Raw genomic sequence first — 24448 nt, 5'->3', positions numbered from 1 at the left:
CATGTTTTTTTTTTGTTTTTTTTTTCCTGAAAGGCCCGAAACCCAAAACTATCAAGATTAGAGCCGGTAAGAGATCTCTTTATGTGAGTGATTCTGTGCACAGAACTTCATGAACATTTGTATTATTTTTGTATATCCCATAGACCTATTCTAACCTCTGTAAAAAGAGGTATAATATGTTCCCTTCAACACTAATGTTTACATCCTTTCATCATTTCATCACAGTGGGTTCTTGTAAACAATGTGCTAGATATGGAGAAAAGGGCAGTATGAGATAATTTGGCTGTGTTTAGACTGTCGGCTCAAAACTGATGTTGGCATATCCAGATTGTATCTAGACTGTATCCAGTCTGACCACACTGGACCTTCAAAGTGGATTTTTATATGTTTAAATAACGGTAAGCAACAACCTCCTGAAGTCCCAGATGCAGGGGTTTAATGACAAATCCAGATCTGGTTACCACAGCAACCCATGTAGAGGTAAATTTGTAATGATTTAACAATGTGATATTCTGTCAATTTAATGTGATCTACAGTATCAGTCAAACGTTTGGACACACCTCTTCTTATTTAATGTGTTTAATTTCTTTTTATGATTTTTTTATATTGTAAATTAAATATTGAAAACTATATTAAAGCTGTGCAGGAACACATTAAATTGTTAACATATTTAAACATAAGCCAGAATATTAATGTTTTATACTTTACATTCGTCTAAGTATCACATTTATCTTTGAGGACAGATCTGCACACTCTTGGTATTTTAATCTCAGTGTCTTCATGAGGGAGAGTCACCTGGAATAGTTTTCTCAGCATCTTGAAGGAAGGAGTTCCTGGAGGTGCTGAAAAATAGTTTCAGCTTTTCCTTCATGCTGTGAAGCTCCAGCTCATTCAAAATCTGTTTTCTACATAATTCTATGTGTGTTCCTTAACCGTTTTTATGTCTTTAATATGAATCTACAATGTAGAAAATAAATGACTTAAAGAAAAACTTTAAATAGGGTGTGTCCAAACTTTTGACTGGAATATTTTGGTATTTGGCTCTCTTCTTTGCAGACTTTACAAGGTAAATACTACATTGAAAACCAAGGAAAATGTTAAAACAAGGAGATAAAATAAATAGGAGCCAAATAAATAATATATATATAAAAAAACGAAATTACCTGCTATTGTAAACACTTTTACTGTATGAGTAAGAAGTAATTCTGTAGTTCTGTTTCCAGCCACAGTGTGGCAGTAAAGCTCTGTTACAGAAAGAACTACTTATCTTAACCCTTTCAGACCCAGAATCCATCTATGGACATCAAGTAATTTCTTTATTTTTTAAATGTTTTGTTGCACATAACACTATTTCACACTAATTTATTGTGATTTAGAACACTTTATAATCATCATTTTTACTGTTTAGGGATGGTTTATGAAATAAACAGGTCAATATGATAAAATATAAAATTAAAATTAAACTATTAAATATTTTAGTTCCCTGGTTAATTAGTAGTCTGTGCGTTACAGACAGAAAACAGCATTCTTACATTTCTTTTCACTGGAGATTTTTCAGGTCTGAATGGGATTAACAAAATTATATTTGTAGACGAGCCTACTTTTTTAATTGGAAAAAAAACAAAGCATAACAGTTAAATATAAAATTGTATTTCCGCCTGTAATGGACTGGTACCCTGTCCAGAGGGTGTTCCTGCCCCACTGATTCTAGGCCACTCCTGGACCCATCCCGGACGTGGAGTTACCAGAAACAGGTAGGAGATGAATGAATAGAAATGTAAATGTAAATTGTATATTACTTTTTAATTAAAAGAATAACCCATAATAGTAGTTTGTATATTAAGCCATTTAGCTTTATTTATCCCCATTTAAAAAGCAATCATTTTTGATTTCACTAAAAAGACAGATAGTAAGACTAAACAACTAAACAATATTTATGGCCTTTATTAATAAGAAGTAAACTTTATATTATAGTAAATATCTCATCAATTTGGGACGAGCTCTAAATCATAAAAACTAATTCAGTGAAGGAAGCTAATAAGTCACATTTCATTTTTGTTTATGCATAATAAATTGGCTTAAATCACAATTTTGACATAAGTTATTCTTAGATTTTACCACAGGTGGCCATGCAGCATCATGTGTGGATACATTAGGCAAAAAAAAGTTTATTTTGCAAAAGGAAAAAAAAGTAAACAAATAGGAAGGTGACAGTATGTTAAATGAAATTAAATTACTTTCCTTAGAGAAAATATTTCATGTTACCATAACCAGCATCAGATGATCTACAGTTGTTGTGAATGCAAGATTTAAAGGGACAGTTTTACTGTGAGTGTTTTCTCACTTGGTTTGGTTTGTTTTCACACAGGCAAAACCAACACGTACCAAAATGTGCCCCAACAAACCATGCAAGCACTCTGGCTGCGTCCGAAATCGCGTACTTAAGCAGTACGTACTGGATTGGGGTGAGTACGCACTGCTTGTCGAGCAAAGCAGTACGCTTTTTCAGTACGCCAGACCGCAGTACGCACGCAGCCTCGGACGCACTACATCCACCATCTTACCTCTGACGCCCTTTCACCTCTCACCCCTCCTAACCAGCGGCACACTTTACAGAGCTTTACCCTAATTAATTTCATTAAAATCCCCTCATTAATCAGCTCTTATTAATAAATAAACCCCCAAACTGTCCTATTTAATAAACACTGACTAAATAAAACTTAAAATTAATATTTCCTCAAATATGAAATATTTAATAATAAATATGAACAGACTGTTTAATATTCATGAAGCATATTAATAATACTAGCTTATGCAACAAAACAATTATCAAAAAGTTTCAAAGATAAATACCAAAATGTTAATTAATTCCTGCCTTTCCATTTCACCTCAGAATTTCCTTTTCTAGCCTAAATATTTAAACACATGATCCTTATTGTTATACATTATCTTTTACTGACTGCATTAAACATAAAGGCAACATATATGCATTACTGATGTAAATAAAATATGCTAGAACCAGTCAGTTTCTGGAAAACTGGGGATCATTTGGCAATAAAAAAATATTTTAGTTATTTTATTTAATATAATTTTTCCCTCACTTGCATATTTACACAAATACATTTCTCACAAAATACAAGAATGACAAGTCTTTAAAGTAGCTTTATTTATTTTTTTATTCATTGTTCATTTTTCTCCCTCTCTTCATCTTCATCCTCTCGAGTAGGAAGGATAGTTGAATCTGAAACACACACAGATTAAATCAGTTTAGCTTGGTCATTAAACAAATATAATATAAATTCTGAACAACATAAAAGTCTTACCATCCTGGCTGGTTAGCTAGCTATTTAATAAAACTAAATAAAATGGTCAGATTTTGGTTATAATTTATTAATGTGATTTTTGGCAACCAGTCTGTCTGTCTGTTGAAAAGCCTCTCTGATATCAGCAGCCTTTTTTCTCAGATGAGTTTATACAGACTGATCAGTATTAAGTTAAAACTGCCCCAGCTCCTCAGCACTGCAGCAGTATACAGGGCTGTAGTGAGTTAGTAAACGCTGGTGTTGTAGAACAGAAGATTAATAAAGAGTTGTGATAAGTTTGATAACTCTAGCTAAGCTAACTGATCTCAGTAGCACAGAGCTAACGCTGCTCAGTAAAGCAGTTCAGATACGAAAATAAAGATGTTCTGTCTGCAACAGCATTAATAACAAACCCACACCCCTATAACTCGCTACTTTAACTTAAACTAACCCTCATAAATCTTTCATTTACAGCCTGATATCACAAACAACCAAAACAGTTTATATATCTGAATCTCCTCACCTCATAAACTTCTCTCTCTCCACTCCTCTCCTCCGCCGCTCCGCCGCTCACTGACGGGTCACTCAGCTCAGCGCGGCTCCCGGTGGATTGTGGGAAATATTAGCGGGTGAAGTGTGCTGGGCTTGTATACTTAAAAATGTCTCCCGGTGCAGTACGTCATCCGGGAACTTTTCGCGTACTCAAACTCGCCTACTGCGCATTCGGACACACTACCCGATCTCGCATACTGCTTTTGCATACTGTTTAGTATGGAAGTACGCGATTTCGGACGCAGCCTCTGTCTCTTCTGATTGGCCAGGGCTGTCTGGTGTGAGAGCAGGAAAGTAAATACAGCAAGAAGGTTCTGTGTTCCAAAACAGCGCGTATAGTTTTATAGTCACCTGAAAAACACATTTTACCCAAATATTAACCTAACCAGAAGCTGGTTACTTACTGTCCAAAATCAGCAGTACCTTTAATCAGAACAGCTCCGGGTTCTTTATAAACACAGCGGGACCTTCTTCTCCACTGTTTCCTCTGATACACAACTAGCTCCACCGCCTGGACTGGATACACAACCACACCTGATTGATCGAGCCAAAATGAGGCACAGATAGAGTAAATTATACTCATTATATTAAGGGAAAACTTAACTTAATCATTACACTACATTAATTTACACAAACCTTTGTCTTATCTACCCTTACAATAAGTACTGTTTAATGTCTGAAAATCTCAGAAATAATTTTAATATACCTTTTAAGAAGTTAAGAAAAGGTTAGCACTTAGTTAGTTACTGAGGTAACTTAAATGCATAACTAGACTTTACTATTGGGGTACATTTATCACAAGGCTCATTGGTTTGGTCAATTTGTTTAAGTTATGAATATGATATTAATCATTTTTAGAAGTGTTGTATTAAATACAATTGTATTTTATTATATTATCAAAGGTGGTGGCAGCAGTTAAAATAAATAAAAGTTTTAGAGAGTAAATAATCCATTACACATACAACCCCTTACGATAATTTATTATAACAATAATACAGTTCATAAATGCAACAAAGAAACAACCAACCCAAACAAACAAAAATAAAAACGAAAAGTGGGATTCAAGTGAACTTGAAAAACTTCGAAATATCAATGGATTTATGACATTTTCTATTCTTAATTTGTCAAAAATGAGTCAGTAAGTGTTTATAATTATATATAAGTCTGTATAAACGATTGATTGGGTATCTTTTGTGTATATGAAATTTACCTAAAATATGTACATAAAATATGTAAAATACATAAAGATTTTAAGTTTTTTTTATCAAAAAAATTTTATCAAAGTGAAAACCTCTGGAATATAATCAAGAGGAAGATGAATGATTACAAGCCACCAAACCATGCTGAACTGCTTGAATTTTTGTACCAGAAGTGGTATAAAGTTATTCAAAAGCTGTGTGTAAGACTGGTGGAGGAGAACATGCCAAGATACATGAAAACTGTGATTAAAAACAAGGGTTATTCCACCAAATATTGATTTCTGAACTTCTAAAACTTATTTGAGTTCTGAAAGCTCTGCATCCTTTTTTGTTATTTCAGCCATTTCTCATTTTCTGCAAATATATGCTCTAAATGACAATAAGTTAATTTTACTCAAACATATATCTATAAATAGTTAAATCAGAGAATCAAATTATTTTGAAGTGGTCTCTTATTTTTTCCAGAGATGTGATATATATACACAAATGTTTGGACTAAGAGTATCTTTTTAGCGAATTTTGTTTTGTGTATATAAAATTTACCTAAACTAATAATTAAATTTACTATGAATGTCTGCTTGTGGTCAAATAAAGGGTCATAAAAAATATTCACTATATATTCAGGACATCCCACCCATAGGCATGCACATGCAAAACAGAGGGGTAGGGCCAAGGGGTGCAATGGAATTAGGCCTAAGTAAAATAACGTAGGCAGCAAGGCATCAAGTCAGCATTTCTTGGGCTTTAGACACAGACAAACCAAAAGGGAACTTAGGTATGGTCCAGGTGGGTGTTCGTGAGATAAGAGGGGTTAGTTGTGTCCTCATCAGCTGTTGGCGTTTAACCAAAATAAAACAGAGGGCTCCGTTTCTAAAGTTAGATTCAGGAATGAGTACGCCGCTGTGTGCGGTTCTCTGCGACCCGCTCGTGGAGTTTAAACTGCGCGCGCCGCGGGGAATTTAAATATTTTGTCGGTTGGTGGAGAATCTGCGGATGGGATTTACGGTAAGTTAACGCTAGCTTTCTTTAATTCATATAAAACCATAAAATAAAAATAAATAAAATGGATCAATATATTTTACCATTTATATATTTATATATATATTTATATATTTATATAACAGCTTCATATAGCTACCACAGCAAGTTTTCTCTTAAACTGCTAATTCGACGTTATTAGTCACTTTTTCGGTTAACTTAAACCAAAAATTGGTGTTAGCATGCAGCTAGCTAGCGTTAACTGCCGCTAACTGAGTTAGTTTTGCGTTAGCTGTTAACTTAGTTGGCTAATTAACGAAATGTCACCATTCTCGGTATTTATTTGTATTTATATTAAAGTTAATATTAATGGGTGTCTAGACCTCCAATGGAAATGTTAATTTTGTCTTATTCTGGTCAGATAATTGTGGCTGATATAACTAACGCTAGCAACAAAGCTGAAATTGACTTTTTACACCCCAGTTTCCTGGGCTGTTAGCTAATTAACTTAACAAACTGTCACCATTGTCAACATTTTTAACGCCATTTTTGTATTAATTTGTAAAATTAATGGGAGTCTGGACCTCCTATGAAAATTTTAAGTTTATTTTTTCTGCCGAGCTACACGGCTTAAAATTAAATTAAAAATGACTTTTTATAGGTAATTAACCTAGAACTTAGCTCACTAACTTGCTGTAAACATTATATATATATATAAATCGTTTGTATAAACGTTATATAGCTCAGTTGTCAACATTCAACAATCAAGTATTTATCTGTAGCCTTAACATTTACAGTGGAAATGCTAAGTTTTTTTTCTTTTCGTGAGATAATTGTGATTGATATAACTATAGAGCAGAATCGTTTTTAATACGCCAGTTTTCTGGGCAGTGGCTAACTACCTAATACATATTTCATAGCTGGTTATTCAGATAAAACACACCTAACTAGAATTATGAACCACTAATTTCTCAATTTCTCCCTCTTTCTTGAATTTTCTTATAAACAGTTGCTTCAGTACATTAGCTTTCATGTTAAACAAAATGCACAAATCCTTCATAGTTTAAATTAGAAAATAATATTTAAATCAGTATTTTAGTCCTATTTATTATTTTCTGTAAAAAAGAGTCATTAAAAATAGTGATAATAATTTCTTGAATAATTAATAATGTAGAAAAATACACTAAATCAGTTAGCATTGCATTGAAAACATATTTCTTTGTAATATTAATAGGGAAAACAGTTGCTCCAGTACATATGCCTTTATGTAAAAAATGCACAAATCCTTTTGTAGTTAAAATGAGAAAATAATATTTAAATTAGTATTTTAGTCTTATTTATTATTTTCTATTTATATGCTAGCTAACTACCTAGCTGTCAACCTTTTAAAATATTTCTCTGTAATATTCATGTTTGTATGGACCTCCAATGCAAATGTTAAGTTTATTTTTACTGGTGAGATCATTGTGATGATATAAAAAGTTTAAGTTGCTTTCTATACGTAATTTTCCTGTGCGGCAATATGCATTGCATAGCATAACGCAACAGAACATCCAGGAATGTCATTAACTAACTTGTGGAAAAGTTGTGTACAGTTGGACAACACTATAGTATTTATTTTTACAGAACTTACATACAACGCTGCAAGAAAGGCTACACGGATGTGACAGTAATACTCGATCGCAATCCAATAAAAAGTTATTGACAGTAAAAATGTAGTATCCGATTGGCTGCAGTCAAAAATTATGGGTAGTTACCTTATCCACAGACCCCTCCTCTTTTGATTTCTGTGCGCAGCATTACATATTTTGCTTCCTTCATATCCAAAAGATAATTATAGCCTTTTTTCTTTAATTAATTGAAATTGTACTCTGTGTACACTGTGCTCTAGAAAGTTGATGCATGCATATATGCTATAGTGATTATAGTCTTTATATTGTCTTATTAAATAACAAACAAATTGGATACTTGTATGGGGTCAGTTTAATCTCCTGCTCAGTAGGAGGCGGTAATGCACCTGTAGTTGGTTTACCAACTGTCCAACCTCAAAAGAAGAAGAAGAAGAAGAAAACTGAGGAGGAGAAGATCCCAGTCCGCAGTGTTTTTATAGAGCTCCAAGAGCTGTTCTATTCAAGGTAAATAACTCTACTACACTGTTACTTACTGTTTATAACTCTCTCTTACAAAAATGTCTGGTAAAACATTTGGACCTGATCTTAAAGCCAGATGTTTCCTCACTGCTAAAAATGCTTTAAGACCAGTAGTAGCCTTTAAGCTGCTTGACCAGTTTATATTTTGATCAGTTTAGAGCATGGTTATGTCTGAATGACAAGCTGTGCAACCATCTTGGCCATTAACCACCAGCATTGACCATCTCAGACTACCCAAAACCAGCTATCAGCCAAAGCTAGTCTTGAGCTTGATTTTTCAGCAGGATTGTAGTGACATGTAAATGAAAAGCCAGATTTAATTCAGTTGCTAGCTTTCTGGATTTAAAGCACATGCTTTCTGTTCATTTTTAATTCTTAATATTTATCTCCAAATTTAGGTTCTTGTTTTAAGTTGATTGTGTTGTTTGCTGTGATCCTGGACAGCTGTAGTTTAATTTAGATATTTTTAAAAAGTACAGTGTAAAAAGTTGTGAATAATGTGACAAGCACAGGAGCAGTTTAGGCCTGTCACAATAACATTTTGTTTTAATGGTATATTGTCCCAGAAATAATTGTGATAAATAATAGTTTTAAGACATTTTGGGTTTTATGCCACTCACTCTGATAAATAAGACAAACACAGACTTTGGAATATCCTAAAGCCTAAATAATATCCTAATTAAATAAGACATGTCGGCTCATTTCAAGCTGGCTCTCTTTAATGTGGCATTAATGAGCAGGTTTTTTACTTGTAGAAACCTTTTGGCTTATATAGATAGTAAAAAAGTATATACACTCTGAATACATTTGTTAAAATAACCTTTTTTTGCTAACCTTTTTCTTTGCAAAATTGCAAAAAATTATGCTATTGTTTGTAAATAGTATTTTTGTTAATCTCACAACTACTGAACTGAATTTTATCATTATAATATTGCATTTGACATTTTTCTACTTTTCTCTTTCAGAAAGAAATGACCTGTCATTTTCCTGCTGTGGGTGCCAACTGTTTTACAGAGACCTAATTAATTTTCCATAACACTACATAAAACTCCACGGACAGGACTGTTAAAATGGAAGGTGAAAATATTATGTACGAGAGCTCCAGTACTGAGAAACAAAAAGATAAAGTTAAAGAGCGATCCTACCAGTGCCTTGAGTGTGGAAAGAGTTTTACAAAACACAGCACTCTTCAAACACACCATCGCATTCACACTGGAGAGAAACCGTTTCACTGCACAGAGTGTGGACAACGTTTCACTCGAAAGAATAATCTGCAAATGCACCAGAGCATTCACACTGGAGAGAAACCGTTTCACTGCTCAGACTGCGGGCGGAAGTTTCGCCGACAGAATAATCTCCTTATACACCAGAGAATTCACACAGGAGAGAGACCATATCAGTGCTCAGAGTGTGGGAAAAGATTTGGTCACCAGATTTCTCTCCAAACACACCAGCGCATTCACACTGGAGAGAAACCATATCAGTGCTCAGATTGTGGACGGAGTTTTAGTCGACAGAATAATCTCAAAACACACCAGCGCATTCACACTGGAGAGAAACCTTATCACTGCTCAGAGTGTGGGAAGTGTTTTAATCAGCAGGCTACTCTCCAACAACACCAGCGTGTTCACACTGGAGAGAAACCGTATCAGTGCTTCATATGTGGGCATAGGTTTAGTCACCAGATTTCTCTCCAAATGCATCAGCGCATACACACTGGAGAGAAACCATTTCGTTGCTTAGAGTGTGGAAAGAGTTTTATTCAACAGAGCAATCTCCAAAAACATCAGCGCATTCACTCTGAAGAAAAACTGTATCTGTGCCCAGAGTGCGGGAAGAGTTTTAGAGAGATAGGTGCCCTCAAAAAACACCAGCGCATTCACACTGGAGAGAAACCGTATCAGTGCTCAGAGTGTGGGAAGAGCTTCAATCACCAGATTTCCCTCCAAAAACACCAGCGTATTCACACTGGAGAGAAACCGTATTTCTGCTCAGATTGTGGGAAAAGTTTTAGAGAGAGTTGTACCCTCACAAAGCACCAGCGCATTCACACTGGTGAAAAACCCTATTGCTGCTCAGAGTGTGGGGCCTCTTTTACTCAACAGAGTCATCTTCAACAACACCAGCGCGTTCACACAGGACAGAAACCTTATCAATGCCTAAAGTGTGGCAAGAGTTTTAGAAAAAGTGGTGCCCTTGAAACACACCAGTGCATTCACACTGAAGAGAAGACATATTGCTGCTCAGACTGTGGACAGAGTTTTACAACGAGCAGTGTCCTTGATAAGCACCAGTGCATTCACAGTAGCACGAAACAGTGACTTTGAATTAAATTTAGATGCTTAAAAATGGCTTTAGTGGTACATAATCTTAACAAAAGCATAATGTTAGTAATGATCATTGATGATTTTATTAATTTGCTGTATATTAGATGTAATTAAAATATATCCGATTCAGTCAGCCAGAAGATACCATCTTGAACAATGTCATGTGTACACACACTCCATTAGCTTGTAATAATAGGTGGCATATAGTACCAGTACTACTTTTCCAGGAATAGTATTGAAACATTAAAGACCTTAAAGACAGACTGCAGATCTTTAAGAACAGACCCCATTTTTTTATCAGGCTGTACATTTTTTTTTTGGAAATGTTTTTTTTTTGAGTGGAATGGGGTGTGTAGAATTTATTAATGTATCTTGCTTCAAATTTAAGCTCTTGCCCAGTGTTTCTAAAGCTAAAGTGAACTCTGAACATATTTCCCTTTACAAGGTGATGTTTATTTTTATTATATTTTTCCTTACATGCCAAACACAGTCAGCAATATGTTTACTATCATGTGGACAGATTTGCTGAGCACTCTCAACAAGCTTTAGATAGTCTTAGTTGCTGTCCTAATAAGTCTGTGGTTTCATTCACATCATAGACACTGTTTATGTCTGTTTTGAATGAATGTATGAATGGCACCTTATTAGAGGCCTCGTGAAAGTTAAGCTGAGACAGGTTGTTGCCTGTATTTGCTGCTCGTTTTGCCTCTTGTAAGGCTGTTTCAGTTGTTCTTACCATCCATTTATCTTTCAAGTACATTTTTCACATGCTTGCTGGCTAGCGTTTGGCCAAAAATGAGCAAGAATTAATTAAAATAAATTAAGTTAAATTGGGACAAAGTATCTCAACGTATTTTTTGATTCAGCAGCACTCCAAGAGACACTCTTGCCCTTCTTAAGGTCAAATTTGTGCTCATCGTTTAGTGTTTATTTTTAAAACTTTCTGAGGCAGTTTCCCAGGCAGTGATCAAGCCTAGCCTATTCAGCATGTTGAATAGAGATTTTCCATTGAAGGCAAAACATAGTCTTGACTTGGCTTAATCCCTCTTTGTGAAATCTCTACAGTAATTCATTTACTTGTGATTAATGAAGGTGGGATAAAGGGGGTAAGTAAAAGGCCCAGGATTACCGAAACAATTGTATGTGGCTTCATGTTAATGTGTTGCTCTCATGACTGTATTTAATAATAAACAACAATTTGTTTGAAGAAAGGTGTATGGACTGATTCTAATCTGTGTGTCCTGTGAATTTTCACAAGTAAAAGTAGAAATTCTACATGACTCTAAGGCTAACCATAATTTTTTGTTACCCTTACTGTTTAGACACCAACCTTCTGTAAACCTAACCTTACTAAATCCCAATGAACCCAACACTGTTGACCCTAATCTTGGCTATAATTTCAGGATCAGTCTGATCAGTCTGCTTTTGAGAATAAACATTAAAAAGTGGGACGAATTTGTCCAAGTATGAATAGGACAAGATGTTTTTTCCCCTTTAAAGGACACAAGGGGGCACCACAGCTCAATTAATCCCATCATGAGGAACCTGTGCCAAGTTTTATTGCAAAATTTAAATAGTTTACATATGTATGGTATCAAAACAGTGTTTTTTTAATCCCCTTCTTGTTTGGTTGTACCCCCTTGTGCAGATTAGTAAAGGTGATGTTTTATGAATTAGCTCTAAAATTTTATTGGTTTGTCTTCTGATTCACCTACATTATTGTGCATCCCTGATTTTTTCTGAAATGCTTTGGTAAATATTTTCATTAAAGTGTGTCAATATAGGGATAGATTTAAATCGACACATTTGGTGGAACAAAATATATGTTGGTCAAAATTAGAGGTTGTGACCAGCTCCTGCTATTACCAGCCTTGTGAAGTAGCATCCTCATTTAGAGTTCACCTGTGTGGTAGCTAATGCGCTGCTTGTTTGTGCTTGAGTTAATGTTAACTTGCATGTAAAGTGGCTCAACATGGCTAATGTGCATTACCCTTTAGGTTAGTAGTATGTAAAAAGAGGCTGTAAATAAATGCCCTCTATCACACTGATCTTAGAACAGGGGCTTGCTGACATTTATTTAAAGCAGCAGTTTGTCAGTTACTGAAGTTTTACAATATTGAATGGACTGAATGTGTGAGGATTTCGCCTAAGAAACCCCTCCCACGCCTTTGTTTGCACTCCGAGATCTGAGATTGTTCTCTTTCATTGTCTCTAGCAATGTGTTGATCTGTTTGTACTGAATGTAAAACACCCAAAAAAACACAAAAATAATGGCCTGGTGAATTTTTTTTTATTATTTATTTAGTTTTATTAATGTGATAATGTATGAAGCAGTAAGTCTCGTGACTCCGCTTCATCTAACTTATTTTGTAATCCCAAATGCAAATGGGATTCTCCACATCCAAGCTGTTCCCATAATCAGACTGTTGGCAGGCTGTAGCTTTGTGTTTATTTAGATCAGGGGTCACCAACATGGTGCCCGCGGGCACCAGGTAGCCCGCAAGGACCTTATGAGTAGCCCGCAGACCTGGTCTAAAAATAGCATTTTTGTTGCTATTCTTTTTTTTTTTTAATCACAGTTGCATTGGTGTAATTTTAGATTATATTACATTAATATTAGCTTAGAGATAGCCTATAGTTTATATATTATTATACAATATAATGTAATATAATATGTAATATTATATTAAAATATAATATAATATAAAATGTAAACAATTGCAGAGATTTATAAAAATAGTGTTGCATATTGATATCTGTGTCTTCACATAGATGAATGTCATTAATTATTAATAACAACATATAATTAAAGGTAAATTGAGAAAAGTTGTAATTTCATGAGTGTGTATCAAACTGGTAGCCCTTCGCATTAATTGGTACCCAAGAAGTAGCTCTCAGGTTCAAAAAGGTTGGTGACCCCTGATTTAGATCAAAGGGCTCTGCATTGCTCATCCAGGACTGTCCAGTGTGTTAGCACTCCCAGATGTATGGAAGGTGTCTTTGGGATTGCACAAATATTTCCTTATTAGGTGGTACTACATTGCAAAAAAAAAACACACCAGTTATAAAAATATTACAAATGGCTGAAAATATTTAATAGTTAAATTAATTCTTGTTGTTTCAATGTTTGTTTTAATAACAGTAGCCTACATCACAATTCGTTTCACCTTTTTTCTGTATTGCAAATAGCGTTCATGGATTGTGTCAAAGCCAGGCTTTTCTCCCATTATACCATCACCTCCTCCTCTTCTTTCTGTTCCAGTGTCTGTGATTTACAGCCTGTGTCTGTCTGCTTTGTGTTTTTCCAGCTGATCCATAATCCCAGTGAGTTTTTTCTTATCGGATGTGGTGTTAAGCACCCAGAGTGTGCACCTGCTCCCTTACCTTTAATCCCTGCAGCGCTGGGAAAAACAAGAAACAGAAGTGAATGGCCATTAGGAGGGCGTTTCTTTGGTGATAGCCTCGCCTCTAAGCTTAGCTTTAGATGAAGACCCTTGACTTCCTGTGTCCTTCAGAATTTGAAAGATTAACGAAGCAGCTGCAGACCAGCCTTAAGTGGCTAATTAGCTCTTACTCTCCATCCAAACACCAACATCAAGTTGGTTTAATCCTAAACACTGATATTTATTTAAGGTTTTGGAAGATATAAATAAATAAAAGGCTTTTAGATGAATAAATATTGTCTTTCTGTTTAACATAATAGTTTGGTGATTTAAGAAAAATAAAAAGGTTAATTAAGAAGCTAGGATACATGGCAAGGTATTGGTGGTAAAGTGCTGGGTTGTTGATCAAAAGATTTACAACTAGATCTTTTAAAGCTGAAATACACTATGCTGTTTTTACCCTGATTTTTAGCTCTAAATATTAGCCTGGCTGAGTCTGCTGTTTTCTTTGGCGAGAGATAGTAGTAGTGTGTGAGAAACTTAGGCTCAGATTGTTGGTTCCCCGGTCAAAAATTGTACTGACTGAGCTCATTTTAGTAGAGAACTTCGATTGAACTGGTGCCATCAATAGCCAATAAAACCTGAGTACAGCAAATAAACACAGGGCATAGCCATGTGGTCACAATTGCAATAGACCTTAACAATGAAGAACAAGTAATTTTAACACTCTGCCACAAGCATCTTCCTAATTTGGAAGGCCAGTTACCCAATTCCCATATTTATGAACTGTCCCAATCACTAGCAGTGTCCACAACGAGAGAAGGGTGATGTCTAGTTTATGCTTCTTTTGATGAACCAACGCATCTTTTTAGACTGGCGCTGATTACGGCATTACTAGGTAGCCAATGTTCTCTGAGGAACGTTCGGCTCCCCAGCCCCTGATGCAACAGCTAGCACATATCTGTGCCAGCTAGCATCATGATTGTAATGATGTGGGGTGGAAATGCCATTCTGAGTTCCCACTTCAGCACTATTTATAAAAATTTGTATAAAAAGCCAACATCTGCCTTATATGAACTGTAGCATCCAATATGTGCTGTACTATTTTCCTCCAGCACCTTCTGCATCTCTGAATACTATGTCTTTCCACCCATGACATCAGCTATTTTTTTTGGGTCTGTGCAAATGGTGGTACAGATGGTGCCGGCAAGTTGGTGTATCTCAATGCGTCTTCTCTGTAATGCAAAACACGTTTTTAAGAATGAAAATTACTTAAAAATGGACGTTGCTATTTTGTCGTTGAAGCACATGGGGGGGATGGGAGGAGTGCCAAATCATACTGCAACCAGCCAGCAGAGGCACTAGACCTGTGGTGGTTTCACTTTTGAGAGACATTGCACTGCCCATGTTTTAAACAAAACAAAAGTGGGAAGTGTGAGAGACGCAATTTTTATAATCTGGTTAGATGTTAAAGGTCGTTGTAGTGTACTTGAGGCTAAAGCTGCCACTGTAGGGATCTTGAGCAAGGCCCTTTACCCTGCTGAGAGTGAAGGTTCCTGACAGCAGTGATGTGATTGTGTAGAAGCTTCTAGAATTTCTGCTTTGTGTCACATGACACTGGGTTCAAGTGGGGGTCAAGTTAAATGTGTTCTGCTTGGCTGGGCTGTGGAGAGAGCCTGCAGTGACGGCAGAGCTGAGCGTTTGGCTGCGGAAGGAAAAGCTCAAAGGAGAGGAGAATTGAGGATTGAATGGGTGGATGGGCTCATGGGATGAGAGCCACAGGGTCAGGAACTCTGGATTGGACAAAAATGGTGATGGAGACACTTCTCTTTCTGTGCTGTTTTGGGGGCCAAAATGACTATAATTTTTTTTTTTGATAGAAATCCTGAAAACTGGGCACATTAACTAAGCAAGTGCTGCAATGTAGAGCTGGGCAAAATTCTTCAAAGGTATTCTTGAGTACCATTTAAATTTTTTTTTAGTTTCTACATAACAATTGAAAGTCACATTCTTCAGGTTTATTATTTGAAGACGTCCCAAAACAGTAATAAACAGCACCATTATGAGTTATCAAATAGTTAGCATTTTTTTTCTATTTATATCTATATACACAAATAAAACAATAGCTTGCAATAATGCTGCTATACATGGTTGGTGATTAACCTTTTTCACTGTGAGACCCCTTTTTAGGGTTCACAATATTTAGCACTTTTTAAAAAAAAACGAGAGTTTTTAAGACCTTTACCACAAAAGCACAATTTTATGATCAATTCAAGAGTCAAGTAGAATGCTACATAAGGACAACTCTGGGTAATGGTGGATATTTGGATCTGAGTATTCACACTTTTTGCTGAGAAAATGCCCTTAATTATCATTAAGCATTTAAAACATACCCCCCCCCCCCCCCACCCACACACACACACTCTCTCTGGATTTATTTCACCCAGGTTTCTCTGGTACAGCAGCTGCCTTTCTGTTTGCGTCTACAAGACCAGAGCGCCACTTCAGACCTGCTCTTCACGCCATTTATTCATATCAGTCCTCACTCCTGCACACAGTGCAACTCCTTACATATGTATGCTTTTCTGAGTCCATGCACCACTTTAAACCCAGTGTGCCGTCCTTGTCTTGTTATTTTGGAAGTGGAATTGAAGCTGGAATTGAAACGCATTAATAAAGACTCGCAGGGAGAAAACAAAGGCATCAATCTGGGTGGAAACAGAATTTACCTGAACTGAACAGACCTGCTCATAAATACTAATGCTGTATAATTTAAAACACAAGACCAATTTCTCCTCAAGTGCCCATGTCCTCCTCACCTTCAAAATGTAATTAGATGGTAATTTATGCAGGTTAACAGCCTATGGGATCACATTGGTGTGAACTGAGCACGAGCATCCACAGAAACATGACATTAATGAACCTAGAAGTGGAAATTTGATAACTGCTTTCACCTACATGTACATGTGAGCTCCAGCTGAACTTGAACAATTCATTCTAACATGGATTATAATGGCATAATAAACTAGAATCAAACAGGAAATTATACTGTAGATAACACACTCATCATAAAAAAATGTTGCACACAGAGGGGATTAACCAACAGGAATAACACTGGAGGATAGTCATGCCTGACTGTCGAGGAGAGACTCAGAATGGCAGTGGGTCATCTTCAGTGACAAGTCCTGCATTAGTCTTTCTGAAGAGATATTCTTTGAGTGACAGTATCCAACAATAACGGCACTCTGAACACTTACAATACAGTATCTGTCTGCCTTCTTGCCTGTAACCTAGCAGAGGCCCCAAGCTTGTACACTATTGGTTGTATAAAGTATAGAGTTGTCCTGTAAATTATGTAGTTGATATACCATAACAGAAACTAAGGCCATTCTTATTAAGGCAAATGACTTTTCAAAAGATTTTACCATCCCAGAAAAATTTCCAATGGCAGAATTAAATCACAGTCAGAGTTGCTACAGTTGCAGCACGACAGCATTATTTTAATCATTAATTATTTTAATTGAGTCTTTTTCCTGTCTTGTCTCTGACATTGTAAATAACCAGTAGGTGAGCTCTTTCCAGCACCTACCTAGAAATAGTTGTTCCTGTTCTTTAAACCAGGATTATTTTCTTGTCCACTTTCTTTAGTGGACAAAAGCTTATCTTGCTCCATTGTTCAACTTATTTTCTTGTAAATGTCCACAGGAACATGACTGGAAGTAATCTTGCAACAGTCTTGCAAGTAGTAACCCTGCAGGATTTTTTTTTGAATACTCTTTGCAGAGTAATGATGACTAGTCTTCGGATGTGAGACAGTAGTCGGGTTTCCGTACAATCCTTTCGGAAAAATAATGCGTAATTTACAAATTTCAGCAGAAAAAAAATGTGAATCAAGCCGTGTTTCCATTCACTACAGTTATGCGAATAAACTTTAGATTACGTGAGTAAGGACGCCAAACAAGCATGAAGAAGTTTAATTCCATTTTTTAACTTTCCAGAATTATCTTCATTAGGGCTGCAGCTAACAATTATTTTAGTAATCGAGTACTCTACCTAAAAATCGATTTAATTAATCGAGTAATCGGATAAAACATAAAAATAAGAGATTTCATAAAATAAGAAATTTCACTTATAGAAACAAGTTTTCACCAATAGAAACAAATAAAACACAAAATAGACATAAATAAAACACAAGTAATAATTTAAGAATTAATAATTTAATAAATTAAGTTATTTCAATTTAGGATTTTTTGTAAGTATTAAATTTAGGACATTAATCAATAATAAAGGCATAAACATTGGCTTTATGTTGTGCTGCTTAGCTAAATGACAATACAGTAAGTTCATAGCCGTGCATTTCGGACAGAGCTAACTATAACATGTATTTGTTTATCTTCTGAACTCCACAGTGTTTACTGATTACATAAAGCCTGTATTAAGTCTAGAACTAGTCTCCGTTGTAATAAACTAAGCACACACATTAGACACCGTTCCTAATAATCCGCACTCCACAGCGCTGTCATTATGTTAATAAGGTACATTAATGTTAATCTCATTGAATTGTTAAGTAAAATTTACCTGCTCACAGCTCTAAAAACCTCCACCTCCTCCACCTGCTTCCTGTGTGTGGGTGACGTAATGCTAAGCGCGCCATTTCACAATAAATTTAAATTTAGTTTTAAAATTATTTAAACGATTACTCGAGGCACATCAAATTAATCGATCAATTTTTTTTAACCGAGTAACTTGAATTACTCGAGTAATCGTTTCACCCCTAATCTTCATATGCATTTGCCATCTCTACATGGCGATGGTGTTTGCTTTTTTAAAGATGGAACAGTTATTAAGGGTGGAAATCTCTGTGCAACCACGGTGACATCCACCATATACCTGGGAGTGCAAACAAAGCAAACTTTTCTGGAAGAACATCGTTCAGAGCCATTTTTCTGGTCAGCTTTGGATTCGGCATTTTAGAATGTCTAAAGCAATGTTTAAAAAGTGGTACGTCATGATTGGACCATTTGTACTGCCACTTATTTCCAGTCATCGTCCACCTATTCCCACTGATGAGAGAATCGCTATTGCCATTTACAAGCTGGCCACCTGTGCGGAGTATAGGGTAGTGGGTGAAACGTTTGTTGTAACCGTAACCACAGTCCATCGTTGTGTGTAATGTCTGGATCAGACTACACAATTTTAGCCCGATTTTGACCCGGTTTTGTCAGTGTTAACAAATTCCCTACGTCGGACAGGCACTGTACAGGTGTACGACTCATTGAATCGTTCATCGTTTTTGCGAAAAAACCCTTTTGGATGGCAGTTTTTCAGAATTTTGGCGATGCGATAGTCTAACTTTTCCACCTCCTCCTAGCGTAAAAATCTTTTTGCAATATTTGGGGCTTTTTCCAGCGTTTTTATGCGCCTTTTTAAAATGCGCAAAAACTCTGTGGATGGAAAGAGCTCTAGTGTCAGGATAGGGGGGGGGGGGGAAGACATCTTTCCACTGAACAGAGATTGGCTCTTCAAACACAGATGCGTTTTCATGGATTTGAGGACATTTTCTTTATCAGCTTTTATGTCTGAAAATCCAGATACATTTCAGCACTATTACAAGTGAAGGCTACAGAGAAAGTTTTACTAGAAGATTCTAATGCTACGTCAAATTTATTGCGAACAATCAATAGCTTCCACCTATCTATACAAGACTTCTACTTGTATGCCTGTTTGTGACAGCAGAATTTGCAAGGGTCCAGATGCTACAGCTCTTGGATATTACTGTTATTTGAACTTCATACTGGACGTTTTCTCATGCGCACACACTAGGGGTGTGCCACATTGTATCGTACGTGATAATATCGGCAAAAATTTTCAATGTCGTGTACGATATTCTACCCTGAAATATCGTGCCATATCACCCACCCCTAATTATCACATCAGGGTGCTACTTTTATGCTGTTTTTAGCAAAAGAAAAATTCACACTGTTCTCATTTCTCATTATGTATCTATTAGAGACATATCTGTCCAGTATAATTCTTTTACTTTAATCTGGATATATAGAGATATGTAGAGCGCATTATTAGTACCATGACATTCTGCATGTTCTTGACATTCTTACAAACTAATGTTACTGCTTAGGGCTGCCACGATTAGTCGACTAGTCACGATTATGTTGACTATTAAAATAGTCGACGACTAATTTAATAGTCGATTAGTCGTTTTTTTTTTTTTCTTAGTTTTTCTCTCCAAACTGCTGCGACTGCCTTTCTGTCCTGGACGCACATGCGCAGTAGTGGAAACCGGGGTAGGTAGTGGACGACATCTCAGGACATTATACAGACAGGCTCTGGTTTCATGGCTACCCCGCTACAGAACTCAAAAGTGTGGGATCACCAAGAAAATAAAAGTGAAACGCGTGCAATGCAATATCTGCAATGAAGAACTTGCCTTCCTCGGCAGCACAACCGCGATGCACGAGCACCTGAAAAGGAGGCATGTTGTGGCTGATTAAATGACGAAGAAGCTAAAATGCTATTTAGCTGCTAAAATTAGCGTAAACAGAGCGTTAACTTAGTACTTAACTTACTCATCTTGATAGCTTTAAAACAGAGGTCACTAATAGGCGGACCGCGATCCGGATCCGGACCCAGACGGTGTCACAAATGCCGTCCCAAACCGATAAACTACAGAGAAGGATTTCATTCTGACAGTGGCTTCTGTTTTCAGTGCTTTTCGGTGCAGTAAACTCACAGATCAGTCATGTGTGGTGTAAAATCACCAAACGCTCTCCTCTGCCAATCAGATCTGTGCAGACCGCTGCCCTGTGTACGGTAATGTACACAATATCTGGACAGAGAGGCATTTTTTATTAATATACTTTTTTTTCATAATAGTTCAAACAACCTCACGGTTGAGATGTTTCATAAATGCCAGTGCCTTATCCTTATTTTACACAGTTGTTTACACTTTATGCTAAACAGTAAAATAATTGTCTGTTACAACAAGCTGCATATTTCATTAAAGGTTTAATGAACTATGATTTTAATTGTTTTTATTTTTAGTTAGCATATAGCTGAAATCTAATGTTGGTTGTATAATAGCAGCTGCATTCTATTGTGATAAACTGTGTTTTATATTCAATTAACGTATGATCCGATTAGTCGACTAATCATAAAAAATAATCGGTGATTAGTCGACTATAAAAATAATCGTTTGTGGCAGCCCTATTACTGCTCAATTTATTGTGTTTTTTTTATCTCAGTTAAGGGTGTGCCATATCATACCATATGCAATAAGAAAATGTAATTTGTTTTGGTGCAGTAGTGTTTTTTTGTAAAATTCAGTATTTCGTCATATCGCCAAGAGTATCGTTATCGCGAAAATAGCATGAAATATTGTGATATTATTATTTTAGTCATATCGCCCACCCCTAGCGCGCAAACACACACACACACACTGTGTTTTGTTGTAATTAGCAAAAGAAAGCCTGCACTGCTCACCATTGACCTGACCTCATTCATGACATTCATTCAGGTGTAATAACAATCACACAATAATAATGTCATAATAGTCTACACTTAACCTTATTTCGACCCCTACCTTTACACATGGCACAGTCAGTGGTTCAGTCTTTATCTGCACTAATTGAATCTTCTCAGTAAATGGCTGCTATTATTGTTCCTCAGCTAGTCAGCCTTTCAGCCTCAGACACAAAAACAACCTGCCCTTTTATATCTGACCTTCATACTGACCCGCAGGGACTCCATTTGCTTTCCCTGGAGCCTCCAGTGTCCACAAGAGGGCAGCGTGATCAGCCTTTAGTCTGCCTTCGGACTGCACAGTTAATCAGAGTTATTGATTAGCACGGTCTGAGCACTCCTGATCTAGCTGATAATCAGTCTGAACTGCATTATAACTCACTGCAGAGAGTGTGCATGCCTGCGTGTGTCTGAATTTTAAAGTGGAAATGGAACATGATTTTAAGAGCATTATTCACTTCCAAAATACATTGTGTAGTTGTATTATAAATAACATATATTAGTTGATTTAACGACATTGGTTGAATGTGGCTGCATTGTGAATCTTGTTAACCAAACAACAGACAGTAGAATGAAATGAAGGCAATGATATTTGCTCATTCATGGCATGAATTTCTGTTTGTTGTAAACTTTGCATAAATTCTGATCTTCTACATTGCCACAAGTGGACAGATTCTAATACCACATACAAAAGTGGTCTAAATGACCTGAAAATAACACATTTGATTGTGTGTTTTGCCATTCACGCTTTTACACGAGACAGCTGAGCCAAAACATAGAAATACTGTTTAATGCTAGAAATTTGGTGGGAGATTTTATGTTTAAACACAGAATTTTAATTATGTGAGGTGTGGTAGTATGAAGGTAGTTTTCATGCTTGCAGACAGGAATGCTGCTTTTTTTTTGTAGATTCTTGTTGAAAAAATGTTCCCCACATCGCACACAAAAACATGTCTGTAATCGGTCAGTTTGACTGTCAGTCGGCATGACCCCCTACATTTCCCCTAAATTTGGATGTTTACTGTGGATATTTGATGACTTTTTTAATTATAATTTAATTATATTTTTGAGCAACTAAAAAAACAGCATGTATGGCACCTTAATTAGGAAAACATTCCAGGCTGCTACTAATGTCTATTGTTTATTTGTCTAGATCAGTATGTTTTCTGTGCGCACTTAAAGGGGTTAAAATAGGTGGGACATGTTTAGTGATTGGACCCACCAGTCTCTGGAATGAGGAGTCTGACTAATACAACACAATGTTTTTGTCTGTGTGGATTCCTGGTAGTGTATCAATCAATTCACTTGACCTTTGTTTGTGATTACAGCAGTACACTGACATTTCCGTTTATTACAGAACCCCTGAAACCACCCCCACACACACACACGGCATCCATGAATAATGAATACATTTACATAAAAATAACACCTATACAGCTCATCAGCCACACTCAGTTGGCCTTATCTCACCCTGCCTGTATCCGACTGCAGGGAGTGAGCATGTTTGCAAGGTTTGACCCTCTAAAAGTAATTTTTACCTAAAGTTTAACATAAATTTGGTTTATAGTACTTGTAATTATTTACACTAGTTTTTTGAAATATATTATTAACTTTTGTTTCTTAAGGAAGATGATAAAATTGTTTTATTAGAGCTTATTTGTGTTTATTGTGTGTCAAATCAACTTCCAGTGTGTCTACAATATGTTTAAGTGTGTTGCTAATCCAGCAAGACTCCTGTCTCTTGACAGTCTGTCACTTGTGTGTCTCCTCTCTGTCTTTGGTGTGAGACCATTTTTAATCTGCTCATAATATGTCTCCAATGGAGATTCAATATCACATTCAATATTTAAATTAGCTTTACTGGCATGATTGTAATGATAACAGTGTTGACAAACCATTATTGCTAACAAAATCAATAAAACAAAAGCAGCACTCCACATTGGTTTAATTTCTATTCAACACAAGTGTTTTAATTGACACCACTAATATAAATAGAATTGCTTTTTACATTTTTTACATTAATTCTTTTATTTAAATTTAAATATCCCTTATAAAAATATTGCGTCTTATGAAAAAGTGGAATTAATCGCAGTTTATCACAGAATATTGTTGTGATTGATTTGATCTGATTACATTTTTTTAATAGATTGACACCACTAAAAGGAATACGTACAGTAAGTATTAGCCTAAATTGGGAATTGACTGAGGTAGGATTTATTCACTGTCTCTCAGGCAGTAACATACTGAAATGCACTGTGAAAGCAGGGTGGCAGTGTGCTCCTCTCCTAGAATTATCTGTAAGTGTTTCATAATTTTCCCAATTTTAGTCCATCCCCAATACATCTCCAATTCAGCATGTATCCAATCCAATATACCTCCAATCAGTCCCAATTGTGTGCCTAATCTTTCTCCAATTTTTCCTCAGTCAACAACAATCGCAGTGATCCTTCACACTAAGCTTGACTGAAATGCTTTTTTTTGTAGTAGGTAAAGAGTTTCAGACTTGTGCATGCATCCTATTTTCCAGTGCGTGCAAATAGAAAAACAGAAAAAGACAGTGCTTTACCAGCATCAGATTCTTAAAATGGTAAAAACTTAAATTTATTTATATATTACAGTCTAATTGAACAGCAATAATGAAACTTTGTTAGAAATTCAGTTGGTCAGTGTCCTTTTAAAGCACTGATGAAATACAGATAACCAATTTATCACAATACAATAAAATCCTAGTCTGAGACTGGAGTACCAAAACTACAACTACAGGGAGTGTGTAGTTTGTGCAGGTGTTTGAACCAGCCCAAAACGACTGCACCTAGTTTGATTAACAAGCACCTTCTTAATCAAGCAGGAAAGCTAATTATGCTAAGTGTAGTGCAATCACACACACACACACACACAAAACACACACACAGTGCTGATGCTTTAAAAGGAGTTAATCTCCATGCTGAACTTATTATTACATAAACAGCAGTAATTAATAATGGAATGAAGGCCTGTATTAAATGTAATTGTACTGTTGAG

The 24448-nt window shown here is 36.0% G+C and overlaps 2 protein-coding genes across 6 annotated transcripts in view; both read left to right on the top strand.

The window, feature by feature from the left end:
- The first annotated feature begins 5777 nt into the window (after positions 1-5777).
- The window catches only part of LOC103046465 (SPHK1 interactor, AKAP domain containing), a 152969-nt gene continuing 134298 nt past the window's right edge, over positions 5778-24448 (top strand). For 3 of the 5 annotated variants that reach the window (XM_049483239.1, XM_049483238.1, XM_022679451.2), the window contains exon 1: positions 5779-6058. The gene's annotated coding sequence lies outside the window, so the exon portion shown is untranslated. Of the gene's footprint in view, positions 6059-24448 lie in introns of all 5 variants that reach the window. The other 2 variants (XM_022679453.2, XM_049483237.1) reach the window with 1 other exon arrangement.
- On the top strand, positions 7753-11728 carry LOC103045258 (zinc finger protein 501). Its single transcript, XM_007251583.4, has 2 exons — positions 7753-8166; positions 9147-11728. The coding sequence occupies exon 2, from the start codon at positions 9252-9254 to the stop codon at positions 10500-10502; it is 1251 nt and encodes a 416-aa protein (XP_007251645.2). The 5' UTR covers positions 7753-8166; positions 9147-9251; the 3' UTR covers positions 10503-11728.

This window comes from Astyanax mexicanus, chromosome 9, assembly GCF_023375975.1.
Source record: "Astyanax mexicanus isolate ESR-SI-001 chromosome 9, AstMex3_surface, whole genome shotgun sequence".
Taxonomy (NCBI): Eukaryota; Metazoa; Chordata; class Actinopteri; order Characiformes; family Acestrorhamphidae; genus Astyanax; species Astyanax mexicanus.
Note: the sequence above shows the minus strand (reverse complement) of the source record. Positions and strands in the feature narration are given on the sequence as shown.

Coding starts and splice junctions, on each gene's coding strand:
- LOC103045258 (XM_007251583.4), top strand. CDS start 9,252: ATGGAAGGTGAAAATATTATGTACGAGAGCTCCAGTACTGAGAAACAA.